Source organism: Rhinolophus hipposideros, assembly GCF_964194185.1.
Source record: "Rhinolophus hipposideros genome assembly, chromosome: 11".
Lineage (NCBI taxonomy): Eukaryota > Metazoa > Chordata > Mammalia > Chiroptera > Rhinolophidae > Rhinolophus > Rhinolophus hipposideros.
The window spans coordinates 51,253,711-51,267,686 of NC_138057.1; the positions used below are offsets into that span (position 1 = coordinate 51,253,711).

At 46.8% G+C, this 13,976-nt stretch overlaps 1 protein-coding gene across 2 annotated transcripts in view; it reads right to left on the reverse strand.

Annotated features, from left to right (window-relative positions):
• Positions 1-7,024: 7,024 nt before the first annotated feature.
• CCL21 (C-C motif chemokine ligand 21) overlaps positions 7,025-13,976 on the reverse strand; it is a 122,112-nt gene continuing 115,160 nt past the window's right edge. For both annotated transcript variants that reach the window (XM_081066352.1, XM_081066351.1), the window contains exons 2-5: positions 8,000-8,222; positions 7,781-7,901; positions 7,522-7,692; positions 7,025-7,440 (exon numbers count right to left, since the gene is read on the reverse strand). In XM_081066352.1, coding sequence (XP_080922478.1) covers positions 7,407-7,440; positions 7,522-7,692; positions 7,781-7,901; positions 8,000-8,066 — 393 coding nt within the window. In that variant the 5' untranslated portion in view covers positions 8,067-8,222 and the 3' untranslated portion in view covers positions 7,025-7,406. The remainder of the gene's footprint in view (positions 7,441-7,521; positions 7,693-7,780; positions 7,902-7,999; positions 8,223-13,976) is intronic.

Sequence of the window (13,976 nt, forward strand, 5' to 3'; positions counted from 1 at the left end):
CTCAGGGCACTGCCACTCTCTCTCTGGGCCTGTCGGGGTACTGTGCTGGAATAACAGCGGCTCACATCAAGGTGCTTACATATTATCAATGGCGGCCAGTCAAGACACAAAAGCAAACATCCGCCAGTCCCACTACATGGTGGTATGTTCCCAAACAGTCAAGCGTCCATTAAATCAGGGATAGAAGGCAATTCCTCATAGTCCATAGTCATTCGCCAGGGCTGTCCTGGGGGTGAGGGATGACCTTGACCTCACCCTCATCTCCCATGGAGGACTCAGCAAGCTTTTCCTCCTGGGACTACAAGTCCTACATCCGGGCTGCCTCAGCAAGCAGTTCCCAGCCCACAGGACGGCAACAACCTTCGCTTTCTCCGGCATCTTCTGGTTGGGGAACCATCCACATCTTTCTACCCGTCCACGGGAATCGAGCTCTCCAGCAGCTGCTCCTCCTGGTCTTCTTCAGACTGAGCTTTCATACGCACAAACTGCTCCACTGCCCTTTGGAAAGCTCTGGCCACCACCGTATCCTGCTGACTACACTATGTGTCACGCAGGAGACCCTGCTCGCTGAGCCATTTGTCGTGCAGGGCGTCCGGCGGGGTCTCTGGTCCCGCTCCCCACATGAGAACGCAGGACACGTTGAGGCCAAACAGGAACACCCACGGAGCCATAGATAGGCGAGTCAAACCAATATATTTTCCCTGGCGGCTGGGCTGGAGACACAGGAAGCAGGATCTACATAATCTGCAACCCACCGTCCTAACAGCAGTCTGCGCTTGCCAGCCACCATCTTCTTGCCAGCCCCCATTCCTTCTCTGCTAGCGTAGCCACAGCAGTTATATTAGTGGCCAATGGCTTACGGATTACAGCTGACGGCCAACTAGCCACAGCTGATGGCCTTCTGATCACAGTTGATGGCCATTTACTACCCGAGCCAGCACCTTTCTATGTGAGGCCGAGAGCCTGGAAACTGCTTTTTGGGGCTTTGTCCCCACACTCCACCCCTACAGGGTCTCGCCTCACAATCTACGCGACAAGTGTCTTCCGCGAGGGACCCTGTGCGAGGAGCCTGGAGGTGAATGCAATATCCCAGACACAGCCAGGCTCTCTGAGCACAGCCAAGGTTTCTCAGGGTACCACCCCAGTACTTCTGGTCACAGCCAGACTTCCTGGGCTTCTTAGGGTACCACCTGTCTCCACTGGCACAGCCAGGGTTTCTCAGGGCACCACCCCAGTACTTCTGGTCACAGCCAGACTTCCTGGGCTTCTTAGGGTACCACCAGTCTCCCCGGGCACAGCCAGCTTTTCTCAGGGCACCACCCCAGTACTTCTGGGCACAGCCAGACTTCCTGGGCTTCTTAGGGTACTACCTGTCTCCCCAGGCACAGCCAGGGCCTCTCAGGGCATTGCCACTCTCTCTGGGCTCAGCCAGACTTCCTGGACACAGCCAGGGCCTCTCAGGGCATTGTCACTCTCTCTGGGCTCAGCCAGACTTCCTGGACACAGCCAGGGCTCTCAGGGCACTGCCACTCTCTCTGGGCACAGCCAGACTTCCTGGACACAGCCAGGGCCTCTCAGGGCACTGCCACTCTCTCTCTGGGCCTGTCGGGGTACTGTACTGGAACAAAAGCGGCTCACATCAAGGTGCTTACATATTATCAATGGCGGCCAGTCAAGACACAAAAGCAAACATCCGCCAGTCCCACTACATGGTGGTATGTTCCCAAACAGTCAAGCGTCCATTAAATCAGGGATAGAAGGCAATTCCTCATAGTCCATAGTCATTTGCCAGGGCTGTCCTGGGGGTGAGGGATGACCTTGACCTCACCCTCATCTCCCACGGAGGACTCAGCAAGCGTTTCCTCCTGGGACTACAAGTCCTACATCTGGGCTGCCTCAGCAAGCAGTTCCCAGCCCACAGGACGGCAACAACCTTCGCTTTCTCCGGCCTCTGCTGGTTGGGGAACCGTCCACATCTTTCCACCCGTCCACGGGAATCGAGCTCTCCAGCAGCTGCTCCTCCTGGTCTTCTTCAGACTGAGCTTTCATACGCACAAACTGCTCCACTGCCCTTTGGAGAGCTTTGGCCAGTACCATATCCTGCCGACTACACCATGTGTCACACAGGAGACCCTGCTCGCTGAGCCATTTGTCGTGCAGGGCGTCCGGCGGGGTCTCTGGTCCCGCTCCCCACATGAGAACGCAGGACACGTTGAGGCCAAACAGGAACACCCACGGAGCCATAGATAGGCGAGTCAAACCAATATATTTTCCCTGGCGGCTGGGCTGGAGACACAGGAAGCAGGATCTACATAATCTGCAACCCGCCGTCCTAACAGCAGTCCGCGCTTGCCAGCCACCATCTTCTTGCTTGCCCCCATTCCTTCTCTGCTAGCGTAGCCACAGCAGTTATATTAGTGGCCAATGGCTTACGGGTTACAGCTGACGGCCAACTAGCCACAGCTGATGGCCTTCTGATCACAGTTGATGGCCATTTACTACCCGAGCCAGCACCTTTCTATGTGAGGCCGAGAGCCTGGAAACTGCTTTTGGGGCTTTGTCCGCACACTAACGTCGTTTGTGATCACGTCCCTCTAAAGGGCTGGATTGATGAGTAAGGAATGAAATAGTGGCTAGCCAAAATGTGTGGGTTGTGGTGAGCGGAGTGTTAAGAAATCTAGTTGCTTAGTTTGGAATTAGTTTTAGGTTCAGATGACCCACGTTAAGATTTTCTACTACCTGTAATTCTGCAAGATCCTGGTAGCCCAGTTCATCCTTTACCTTTGTGTCAAAGAGGCCTTGAAAGGGTTCACCAGGAAGGAGTGAACCAAGGTGCGCAGGAGGCTTCAGATTCTGAGGCAACATTGATAAGCAGGAGCTGGCCTGCCTTTTCATAAGTGTGTGTGTGTGTCTGTGTGACCATTTCATGGATGAGATAATGGTAAAGTCATTTCAAAACGTGGTTTTAGTAATTTTCTGGATGGCCTTGAGGATAACTTATTGTTAGAAGATGGTTGATGATTCAGTTTTTTGTTTTGTTTTGTTTTATTTTTGTTTCAGGTGTAGGTTTTTTTTTTTTTTAACAGGACTTTATTGGGTAACAGTGTGTACTTCCATGCCTTTTTTCCAAGTCAAGTTGTCCCTTCAATCTTAGTTGTGGAGGGTGCCGTTGAGCTTCCAGTTGTCCTTTCAGAAAGTCTTAGTTGTGGAGGGCGCAGCTCAGCTTCAGGCAGGTCCAGTTTCTAGTTGCAGCGGGCACAGCCCACCACCCCTTGGATGGTAACCAGGAATTGAACTGGCAACCTTGTGGTTGAGAGACCACTGGCCCATGTCGGAATTGAACCAGCATCCTTCGGAGTTAGGAATTATGGAGCTCTAACCGCCTGAGCCACTGGGCCGGCCCCTGATTTAGTTTTAAAGCAATGAAATGCTTCAGTGTTAAAGGAAAACTCAGGATTCCAAGGATTACAATGAGTTTTCTTGTTTGGGGATGATGATTTTTAAATTTTGGGGATGATTGATCCTTAGAATTTCTTTTCTTTTCTTTTCACATTTCTAGTAGAACCCATTACTTGTGTTTCTATTGAACACTGGCATGCTAATAGTCAGTAAAGTATTTTTACTGTATGCATGAGCAAGGCATTGGAAGTCCTCCAAATTTATAATTTTGTTTTTTTGCTTTATACCTATTTTTACTGAAATTTACTTGTCTAAGCAGCAGTCTTCTGAAAAATTACCTTTCTCTCATGTCCCATTTGGGTCCTTGTGGGTTTATGTCTATAAACACACATAAAAATTTTTTTTTGTAGTTTTGGTTGGGGCTCAGGAAGGAGTAAAAATAAATGTGTGTGTTTAATTTGTCATCCTTATCCTGAATTTCTTTTTGCCTTTGAATTTAATGGTGTTGATCTTTTCCCTTATGGTTTATATTCTATGGTTTTACGTTTTGTTTAAGGAGCTCTTTTTTACCTCAAGGTTATAAACACACTCTCCTATGTTTACTTCTATTACATATATTTTAAACATTAAGTCTTTAATCCTAATATGATGAAGCATTTGAAAAATATTGAGGCTATGATAATGGTGAGATAGAGGTATTAAAAAAGGGAAGAACAATTAGAAATAAAAAAAGAAAACCAAAAAGCTGAATGACAAAGGAAAAGTGTAGTACACATCTTCTCTCTGCAGTGAGCAACATTTACATGGTCTCTGATCATGGTCTAAATATAGTGACATAACTATATTTAGAGGATAGGGTGACAGGAGAAGAGGGTTGGTAAGAGAGCTAAATCTGCACTTTTTATGATAGGCAGTCAATTGGTAATGTTTAAAATAGATAAATCAAGACACAGAAATATGAACAAAGTATTTACATATGGCATCAACTCCTTGAAGAAGTAGCTTAAGAGTTAAAAGCTGCAGTAAACGGTTATTCAGAATAAGCCTATTTATACTTTTTGATATCTTTAAACCACAGATATGTATTATTTGATACTTTTTGAATTATGCATCTTACAGAAAGAAGAAAGAACAGATGAAGGCAGACCAGGAGAGTGGCTATTCACTCTCTGAAAATAAATAATATATTGCATGTCTATTCAGGGCAGGGCTTGAGGCAAATATGAGGCCTGCAAGTGTGGCAGGGTAATTTAGGGAAATATGAAGTCTTATTTGTTCTGCTTATGTTTTTCGTTTCTCTTTAGAACAAGCAAGAGTTTCGGCAGGGCTGAGAGCATAGGCATTCTGATGTCAAAGGCCCTTCTACCTTTGTAAAAGTCTAAAGCAAACTCGGGAAGAGATTACATCCTGGAGGGGCTGGCGACAGGAAGAGTTTTGTTGAGTTCTTTAAGCCCGTGGAAGGGATGGGTGTGTAGCTTCAGTGAGCGTGGGCAATAGGCTCTAATCCCTGGTTGTGATGAAGTAAGTGGCAGGACCTGAGTAGATGGCTCTGTGGGGTATCTGGGGAAACCAGGCCCAAGCCCACAGACATGAGACATGACTTCCCATGTCTCAAATGTGGCATAGAGCTAACAACTTGAGGATCCAAGACCTAGCTAGTCATACCTGCTGGAACCACAGCATTCACTGGTGAGGTTGCTGTCCAATGATAGGATGTTGTAGGAGCAGGATGGAAGCCTCCCTTGTACCTTGCTGTTTCGATGACTTTTGCACAGCCCTTGGCAGATGGGATCCCAAGAGTGTCTGATGCTGACTTTCTCACTAGCACACTGGTGCAGTGGTTCAGAGTAGGAATTAAGTTCATTGCAAGAACATTGTAAAATGCAGGAATTCTTGCACATCTGCGTTTGTAGGCTATGATCACACCTGCCGCATGAGGATAGGTAGGGAGGAGCCCCTGTCTTCACCTGCCTTAGGAAGAGCAGATAGCAAATACTTTAAAGACATTATGATAAGTGGTGGGTGCTGTGACATGCTCAGGCTCCCGTAGAAGGTTAAGGTGGTGGGGCAGCCACCTCTAGATTCTTGCCCCTTTCCCAAGATCTGTTCCCTTCTTTCCTACACGGCCTGGCCCCATCTGATAGTCCTCCCACTCCCTACCTAAGGGTAAAGGGGGAATAGGAGTATCTCTTTTCTTGGGAGGAAGAGGTAGAGGAGAGCCAGGCAGGCGTCTTCTTGGGGAGGAGCCCAATTTACATCTGAATTCTGGGATTCCAAATACCTGCCACAGGAGACTCAGTCCTTGGTGTCCAGAGATTAAAGTGACTAAAGTAACTTGGTCCTCAGCCAGGGGAGAAAGGTGAAAAGAAAGGAATGGTAGGAGGCTTTCCTAACTGGAAAGAAGCTGAGGGAGTCAAGAAGCCCAGATGGGAATAGAGCCCCATTAAACAAACAAACAAACAAACAAACAAACAAACAAACAAACAAACAGAAGATGCCAGGGACCATGCTGTATTGATTGGGACAGAAGGGAGTCCTCTTGGGTTTTTGGGAGGCAATACAGACTCTGAAGGGCTCCCAGGGCTGAAGCTCTGACTAGGATATGTTTCAGTAGAATTGTGTTTGCCTGTGTTACAGATGGGCCCAGGCTTCAGCCTCCCTCCTGGAGACTCTCCCAAAGAGGTGAGACACGAGGGCAACTTCCTAATATTGAGTTAGTCAGAAAGGTCAGCTGACTAATGAAAATCCACCCTTTTCACAAGAAAATTGGGTCTCACCGATGAGCATTAAGGAGCCTTGGGAGGCAAACCATAAAGATCTGCCTACCAGCAAATCTTTCACTGCACATAAGCAGTAAGGCCCAAGAGTATTTACTCCTAAGGTGGCCTTTCCCTAATTTAAACACTAAAAATCATGCATAGGGGTAGAGATTTACCATGATAATTAAACATGCGACCATAAAGAAGCATGTAGCCGTACTGCACAGTTGCCATAAAACCTCCGCCTTTACTTGCCTTGATACAGCTTTTATCCTGCCGACCTCTCTTTAAAACCCGGCCCCAACTTCTCTTGAGGAGACTTTCCTTTCCATTCTTGGTGTTGGTTCCGTTGTGCACAAGCTTAATAAACTTTTGTCTCTTGTCTGAACTTTCTTGCAATGATTTCTCTTGATTTCCATCCTGGGAGACTGCAAGAAGCCAAGGCGCTGGTGACAGAGGTACTTGGAGGTTTGCATGTAGTGGCCTCTAGAAAGGGGAGGCCTCTAGAAAGGGGAGGCAGACTCTGGTAGAGCTGGGAGTGAGAAAATACTGGACATAATCAGGGAAGGGATCTCTTCAGGGTCTCGGAGGCCTGCAGAGCCACTGGGGGTGTGTGCTCTGGGTTCACCATCTCTCCATTGGCAGGAATTTCTCAGAGACGGGGAGCAATCCAGATCCCACCCTGACTGTCAGCTTCCCTTCTGTTTCCCACAGGTCTGGGTACCTGGGAAGGAAGGAAACTCTTGGGATAGGTGAGAACACAGAATTCACCAATCTGCATTCTCAGCCGGGACACCAGACTATGGTGACCTTATCCTATAGTGACACTGGCTTCCCCATGGACACAACACAGGAACACACAAGGTGGGAGGCCAGAACAGCTTTTTATTTAGTTACATATAAATGATGTTTACAAGGAAGAGGTGGGGTGACGTGTGGGGTGGGTTCAGGTCCAGTGTCCTGAGTGACTTTCCTCAGAGGAGACAGTCCTGCTGCCTCCTCTCACATTCCTTTTTCTGCCTCTTTGGGCCTGGCCGGGTGTGGGCAGTTCAGCCATGCAGGTAGGGCTGGGAATACAAAAGGAATGGCTGAAGCAGGAGAAGGGGTGAGGCAAGGCTGGCATGGGATGGCTGCTCTGGGGCCCCCGAGTCCTCTCTCTCTCCTCGCCCACTTCTTGACCCTTGGATTGGGGCTCCAAACCCTGGTGAGGCTGGTGGGGACCTCCTGGGCTCCAGGCTTGTCACTGAGCTATGGCTTTTTTTGGGTCTGTGGCTGTTCAGTCCTGACAGGAGAGAAGAGGGGTTTGAGGGACTGATGAAGGCTCCCTTTCCCTTCCCTCCTCCCAACCCTTCAGCTTCCTCACTTCTTACAGCCTTTGGATCCCTTTCCCTTCTTGCCAGACTTGTCCTTTTTACAGCGCTGGACTGGTTTCCGTGTGGTTGGGGCTGTGTCCAGATGCTGCATCAGCTTCTGCACCCAGGCCTCCTTGGGGTTTGCACATAGCTCTGGCTGAGAGCGCTTCCAAGTTGAGAACCTGGGGGTCGGGTGTTAGCAAGCCTGTCCTAGTCTTGCCCACCATACCCTCCCCACTCAGTTGCACCCACTCCCTTGTATCCACTCACAAGATAGCTGGGATGGGGCAGCCCAAACTTGGCTCCTGCTTCCGGTAGCTGCGGACAACCGGGGTGGGAATCTTCTTTACGCTGTAGTTGAGACAACAGTCCTGTGCCCCTCCATCACTGCCTGCAGAGTGGGGTTCACAGGAAGCCAGGGGCCATTTGTAGACTCCCTCTCAGGCCTCTCCAGCCCTATGCCCCCATCTTAGAAAACTTCCTTGATACCTTGAGTCCGGGGGATGCAGAAGGCCAGGACCAGGATGAGGAGTCTCAGAGCCAGTGACTGGGCCATGGCTGTGGTAGAGGATGAGTCTGAGGCCAGAGCTGAGCAGCTACAAGCTAGGGGTCCTGGAGTGTGTGGGCTGCGATTGGTCTGCTGTCTATTTATTGCAGGCGGACACTTTCACTTTCCCATCCCCATGCAAGAACAGGGATCTCTATCCATTTCCTTTTTCAAAACAAAAAAAAATCCTGACTTGGCATCCAGCCCTCATTAGAATGCTTAAATTACAACTTGACAGCTACCGTGTTTCCCCGAAAATAAGACCTAGCTGGACCATCAGCTCTAATGCGTCTTTTGGAGCAAAAATTAATATAAGACCCGGAATTATATTATGTTATATTGTATTGTATTGTATTGTATTGTATTATATTATATTATGAAGGCCGGTCTTATTTTAATATATTTATTTTGCTCTAAAAGATGCATTAGAGCTGATTGTACAGCTAGGTCTTATCTTTGGGGAAACACGGTAGTCAGTGCCCAAGCCGGCTGAATCTACCTGGTCAGGCCCTCTTTCATTCCCAGGCACCTTTATGGTGCAGGCCTCACCACCTGTGCCCTAGAACACTGTGATTTCCTTCTTGCTGCACTTTGGGCTCCAGGATGTCTCCCTTCTTCCAGCAGGCTGAGAACTTTTCCTAAAAGGTAAACCTGGTTATTGAATTGTAAGAGTTCTTTGTAAATTATGAATAATACACTCTTATCAGATATATAATCGGCAAATATTTCCTCCTAGTCTGTGGGTTATCTTTTCACTCTTTTGATAGTGTCCTTTGACACACCAAATTTTGATGAAGTCCAGTTTATTAATTTTTTTCTTCTATTGCCTGTGCTGTTGGTGTCATTTTAAGAAACCATTGCCAAATCCAAGGCCGTGAAGATTTCCCCTATGTTTTTCCCCCAGCTTTACTGAGGTATAATCAGTGAATAAAATTGTATGTATTTAAAATGTACAACATGATGATTTTATATGTGTATATATTGTGAAATAATTACCACAATCAAGTTAATTAACATTTCTATTACTCCACACATAGTTACCTTTTTCTTTTTCTTTTTCTTTTTTTTTTGTGGTAAGAATGCTTAAGATCTACATTCTTAGCAAATTTAAAGTATACAATACAGTATTATTCACTACAGTCAGCATGTGTACATTCAATTCTCAGAACTTATTCATCTTAAACTGAAAGTTTGTACTCTTTGACAAACACCTCTCCATTTTCCCCACATTACAGCCCCGGGCAACTGCCATTCTACACTGTTTCTATGTTTTTGACTTATTTTTTTTATTCCATGGTAGGGTTTCCTTCTTTTTTATGATTGAATAATCCATTGTATGTATATGAGTATGCCACATCTTCTTTATCCATTCATCCATCAACAGACACTTAAATTATTTCCATATATTAGTTATTGTGAATAATGATACAATGAACAAGGGTGTTCAGATTTCCATTTTGATGGAATGTCTTTTTTCATCCTTTACTTTCAATCTGTGTGTCTTTCCATCTCTTGTACGCAGCAATGTAGATTGGAGTATATAATCCATTTACACTGAAATTAATTGTTGATAGATATGTAGTTATTGTCATTTTATTATTCATATTTTTCATCTTTAAAAAATTTTTTTTTGTAAGAAGTCCCTTTAATATTCCTTGTAATACTGCTTTGGTGGTGATGAATTCTTTTAGCTTTTTCTTGTCTGAAAAGCTCCTTATCCGTCCTTTGATTCTAAATGATAGCTTTGCTGGATAGAGTAATCTTGGTTGTAGGTCCTTACTTATCATTACTTTGAATTTTTCCTGCTAATCCCTTCTGGCCTGCAAAGCTTCTGTTGAGAAATCAGATGGCAGTCTTATTGGAGCTCCTTTGTAGATAACTAATTCCATGTTGCCCCGAAAATAAGACCTAGCTGGACCATCAGCTCTAATGTGTCTTTTGGAGTGAAAATTAATAGAAGACCTGGTCTTATTTTGATATAAGACTGGGTCTTTATAGTATAATATAATATAATATAATATAATATAATATAATATAAAATTCTAGGTATAATATAATATAATACCAGGCCTAATATAATATAATATAATATGATATAATATAATATAATACTAGGTCTTATATTAATTTTTGCTCCAAAAGACGCATTAGAGCTGATGGTCCAGCTAGGTCTTATTTTCGCGGATACACGGTTCCGTTTCTCTCACTGCTTTTAAGATTCTCTCTTTGTCTTTAACCTTTGGCATTTTAATTATTCTGTGTCTTGGTGTGTGGGCTTCTTTTTTTATTTTTTTAAAGATTTTATTGGGGAAGGGGAACGGGACTTTATTGGGGAACAATGTGTACTTCCAGGATTTTTTTCCAAGTCAAGTTGTTGTCCTTTCAATCATAGTTGTGGAGGGCACAGCTCAGCTTCAGGCCCAGTTGCCGTTGCTAATTGCAGGGGGCGCAGCTCACCATCCCTTGTGGAAGTCGAGGAATAGAATTGGCAACCTTGTGGTTGAGAGCCCACTGGCCCATGTGGGAATCGAACCGGCAGCCTTCAGAGTTAGGAGCATGGAGCTCTAACGCCTGAGCCACCAGACCAGCCTGGTGTGGGCTTCCTTAGGTTCATCTTTTTGGGTACTCTCTGCACTTCCTGGGCTTATATATCTATTTTCTTCACCAGGCTAGGGAAGTTTTCTGTCATTATTTCTTCAAATAGGTTTTTAATTCCTTGCTTTCTCTCTTCTCTTTCTGGATACAAATGTTGGTATGCTTGACGTTGTCCCAGAGGCCACTTAAACTGTCCTCACTTTTTGGATTCTTTTTTCTTTTTGCTGTTCTGATTGGGTGCTTTCTGCTACCTTGTCTTCTAAATAGCTGATTTGATCCTCTGCTTCATCTAACCTGCTGCTGTGCTGAATCCATCTAATGTCTTCTTCATTTCAGTTATTGTATTCTTTATTTCTGACTGTTTTTTTTATGTTTTCTATCTCCATTTTTATGTTTCCTGTCTCTTTGTTGAAGTTCTGAGATCATTGAGCAGGAAGATGACAGTAAGTCCCTGCCACACACTGAGCTGTAGGTATCGGGGCCTATGTGGTAAAGATAGGGGCAGGCAAGGGAGGCACTGAAGGAACCTGGAAGGGAGTGGAGCCCAGGTGTAGACACAGTTCCTAGAAGAGGGGTTGAAATTATGAAAGGAGTTGTTATCCTTTTTTTGGGAACCCAGGTCACTCACCCAGCCATTCCTCTGCCCTCAGTTGCTGTCCTGGACTCATCTGACCACACAGACCCACTTGAAATCTAAGCTTGGTGTGAGGGTCTGGAGCTTGCAGCCCTGAACCACGCCCCTTCCTTGGCCGTCAGGCCAGACTAGATGTAGATACTGGGGAAGGGGACACAGAGATTCAGATGGCTACACATCTGAGATGTGAGCATTCACCTAAGAGTTCCAGTCCTTTGAGTGAAGGTTTTGGCTTGGTGAACTCTTGAGAGAGCCTAGATAGTGTTTGACAATATCTGGGGTGGCTGAGGTGCAGAGCAGTGCAGCACCGAAATCCTGGTGCCTGGGGTGAGAGGTGAGGGGTGAGGGGTAAGAGGTGAGGGAGGTACAAATGGCTGACTTCAGCTTTACCTCTGCTGATTAATTCAGAACGAACACACCCTATCACCAGTTTGAGACGCTGGAGATGGGGAGCGGAGGTGTGCTAATTCACTCCTACTCACCCCCAGTGTCAGAAGGACTGCTACCTCCTTAGGACGGACACCTGGGTCAGGCTTTGGGGGAGAGGTCATAGGTGTGGTGTTGCAAGAGTCTGGCAATTCCCACACTGGGAAGTGGTTACATTTCCTTCAGCCCCAGGCCCCAGGCTCATTTTCTCCTGCCTGGTGAAATGTTCCAGGGCAACAGCTCTCTGGTCTCAACAACTTGGCTGCCAGTGTGGCAGGCGGGAGCTGGGGAGGGGTATGGCAGGATTTTCAGCTCAGAGGCTGGGCTATTCTGAGAACAGGGCTTGGGGTGGCCTGAGCCCCTGTGGGCAAACCAGGGTCAAAGGGCCTGGGTGCCTTGGTGCTCATGGGTTACCAGCTGAGCCTTCCAGTGAAGATGTTCCTGAAGGATCTACTGAGTTCCTGTGCATGTGATATTTGTGTGTCTAGTGTAGTTGCAGACATTACTCAATGTGTAGCTACCTAGGATTAGGGTTAGAGTTAGGACTATGCTTAGCTTAGCATTAATGTAGTGGTTACAGTTGGAGGTAGGTCATGGTAAGCATAGGGCCATGTAAAGATTTGAGGGGTAACACTCACCAGCATTACCTTGACAGGGTGTGTCTGTCCAGTTTACTCCTCCCTTAGAGTCTGTGTCTGCTGCATCAGAGAAGATGGAGGTCAGGACTCTGCAGTAAACTTGGGATACTCGTGGGGATGAGGGTGGATGTGTAGGTGAAAGATGGGGCTGCTGAAGAGGACAATGGATTCACTTGCAGACCTTGACAATTCTTTAACAGCACACAGCCAGGTTGTTGAGACCAGGGGTATGCCTGTGATATCTAAGACTATCCTTATTAAAGAACAAGCAAAAGGACAGAAATGACAAACCAGAGTTTAGAGGAAAGATAAACAGGCCTGGTCTGAGGTGGCCTACAAAGCTTTGAAGGACAGAAGAGAGTGGCTTTGAAGGACGGATTTGGACTGCCTTTGTGTTTGTGGGCCTGCAAGATAAACTGTGTCTGTTTGCATGTGTGCAAGCCTGTCTTTGCGTCTGCATGTGTGCAAGCCTGTGTCTGCTCTGACCCAGGGTGTTCATGAGTCTACGAAGGTGTGTTTCCTGGACATGTCTCTCGGTACTCGGAATTAGTTTCTGAGCGGCATTGTTGAAATTGTGCCTTTGTGTTTACATATGGGTATGGCTGGCTGGCTGTGTCCATTGGTCTTTGACTGTGTGTGAGATTCTGCCTGGCTTCTCACTTTATCCTGCCCATCTCCCCTGATGCACTCCAGCTGCTAGTACTATTCACTGCTATCCTTCTTTTTCCACCGTTTGGATTCCCGTGGGTCTGAGTGCCTGCCCAGGGTCCTGCCCCTGTGGCCTGAGTAGCAGGCTTGACCTTGGGACTGATACACTTTGGAAAGCCCCCACGCCTAGCCATAGATCCAGAAAAATTACAGTGCAGAAGGACAAGGCGGGAAAGGGGGTCAGTTGGCAGCACCCACACTCCTTCTGGAAACAGATCTGCCTCTGGCCCCTTCCCAGGCCCCCTATTTCATCCCCATGCTCTCATCCAGACCAAGTATTCAGTGTCCTGGCCTCACTGTCTCTGGGGATGAGAATGGGCCGTCCGCTGCAAGCCCAGCCAGACCTGGTAAGGATGTGGTCCTCTGTGTCTCCCAACGTCTTACGTGCCCGCACTGTGCTCATTTCTCATAGCCCCACCTGAACTCAAGGTAGTCCTTCCTTCTTTCCTGTGCCTGCAGTGGACACAGGAACCATTTTGTCCTTAATTCTGTGATAGCCGTGGCCTATGCCACGGGTCCATGAGCCCCGGTGGAGCACTAGGCATTGGATGGCTGGTAAAGAGCAGAGGCCCAACCCCCTCTCACATGGTGTAGGAGTCAGTATCTCCATGGGACTTATTCCTGTTCTCATCCTGTGTTCCTTGCCCTCACTGCGTGGGCTGTGGCAAGAAGGTACAAAAATGAAGAAGCCATGGTCCCAATCCTCTAGGACTTAGTGTATAAGAGGAGAAGTGATTTGTGGAGAAACCATTCTTCTCTACTGCAGGATTCCCTCTAAGAAATCCTGTAGTGCCCTCTGCAGAGATCCAGGGAAGGTTTCAGAAGGTCAGAGCCATTCATCAGGACATGATGGTACTTCAGAAGGCCAGAATTGAAACTCCAATGTTCCCAAGCAAGCATTCAAATATTCCTATCACC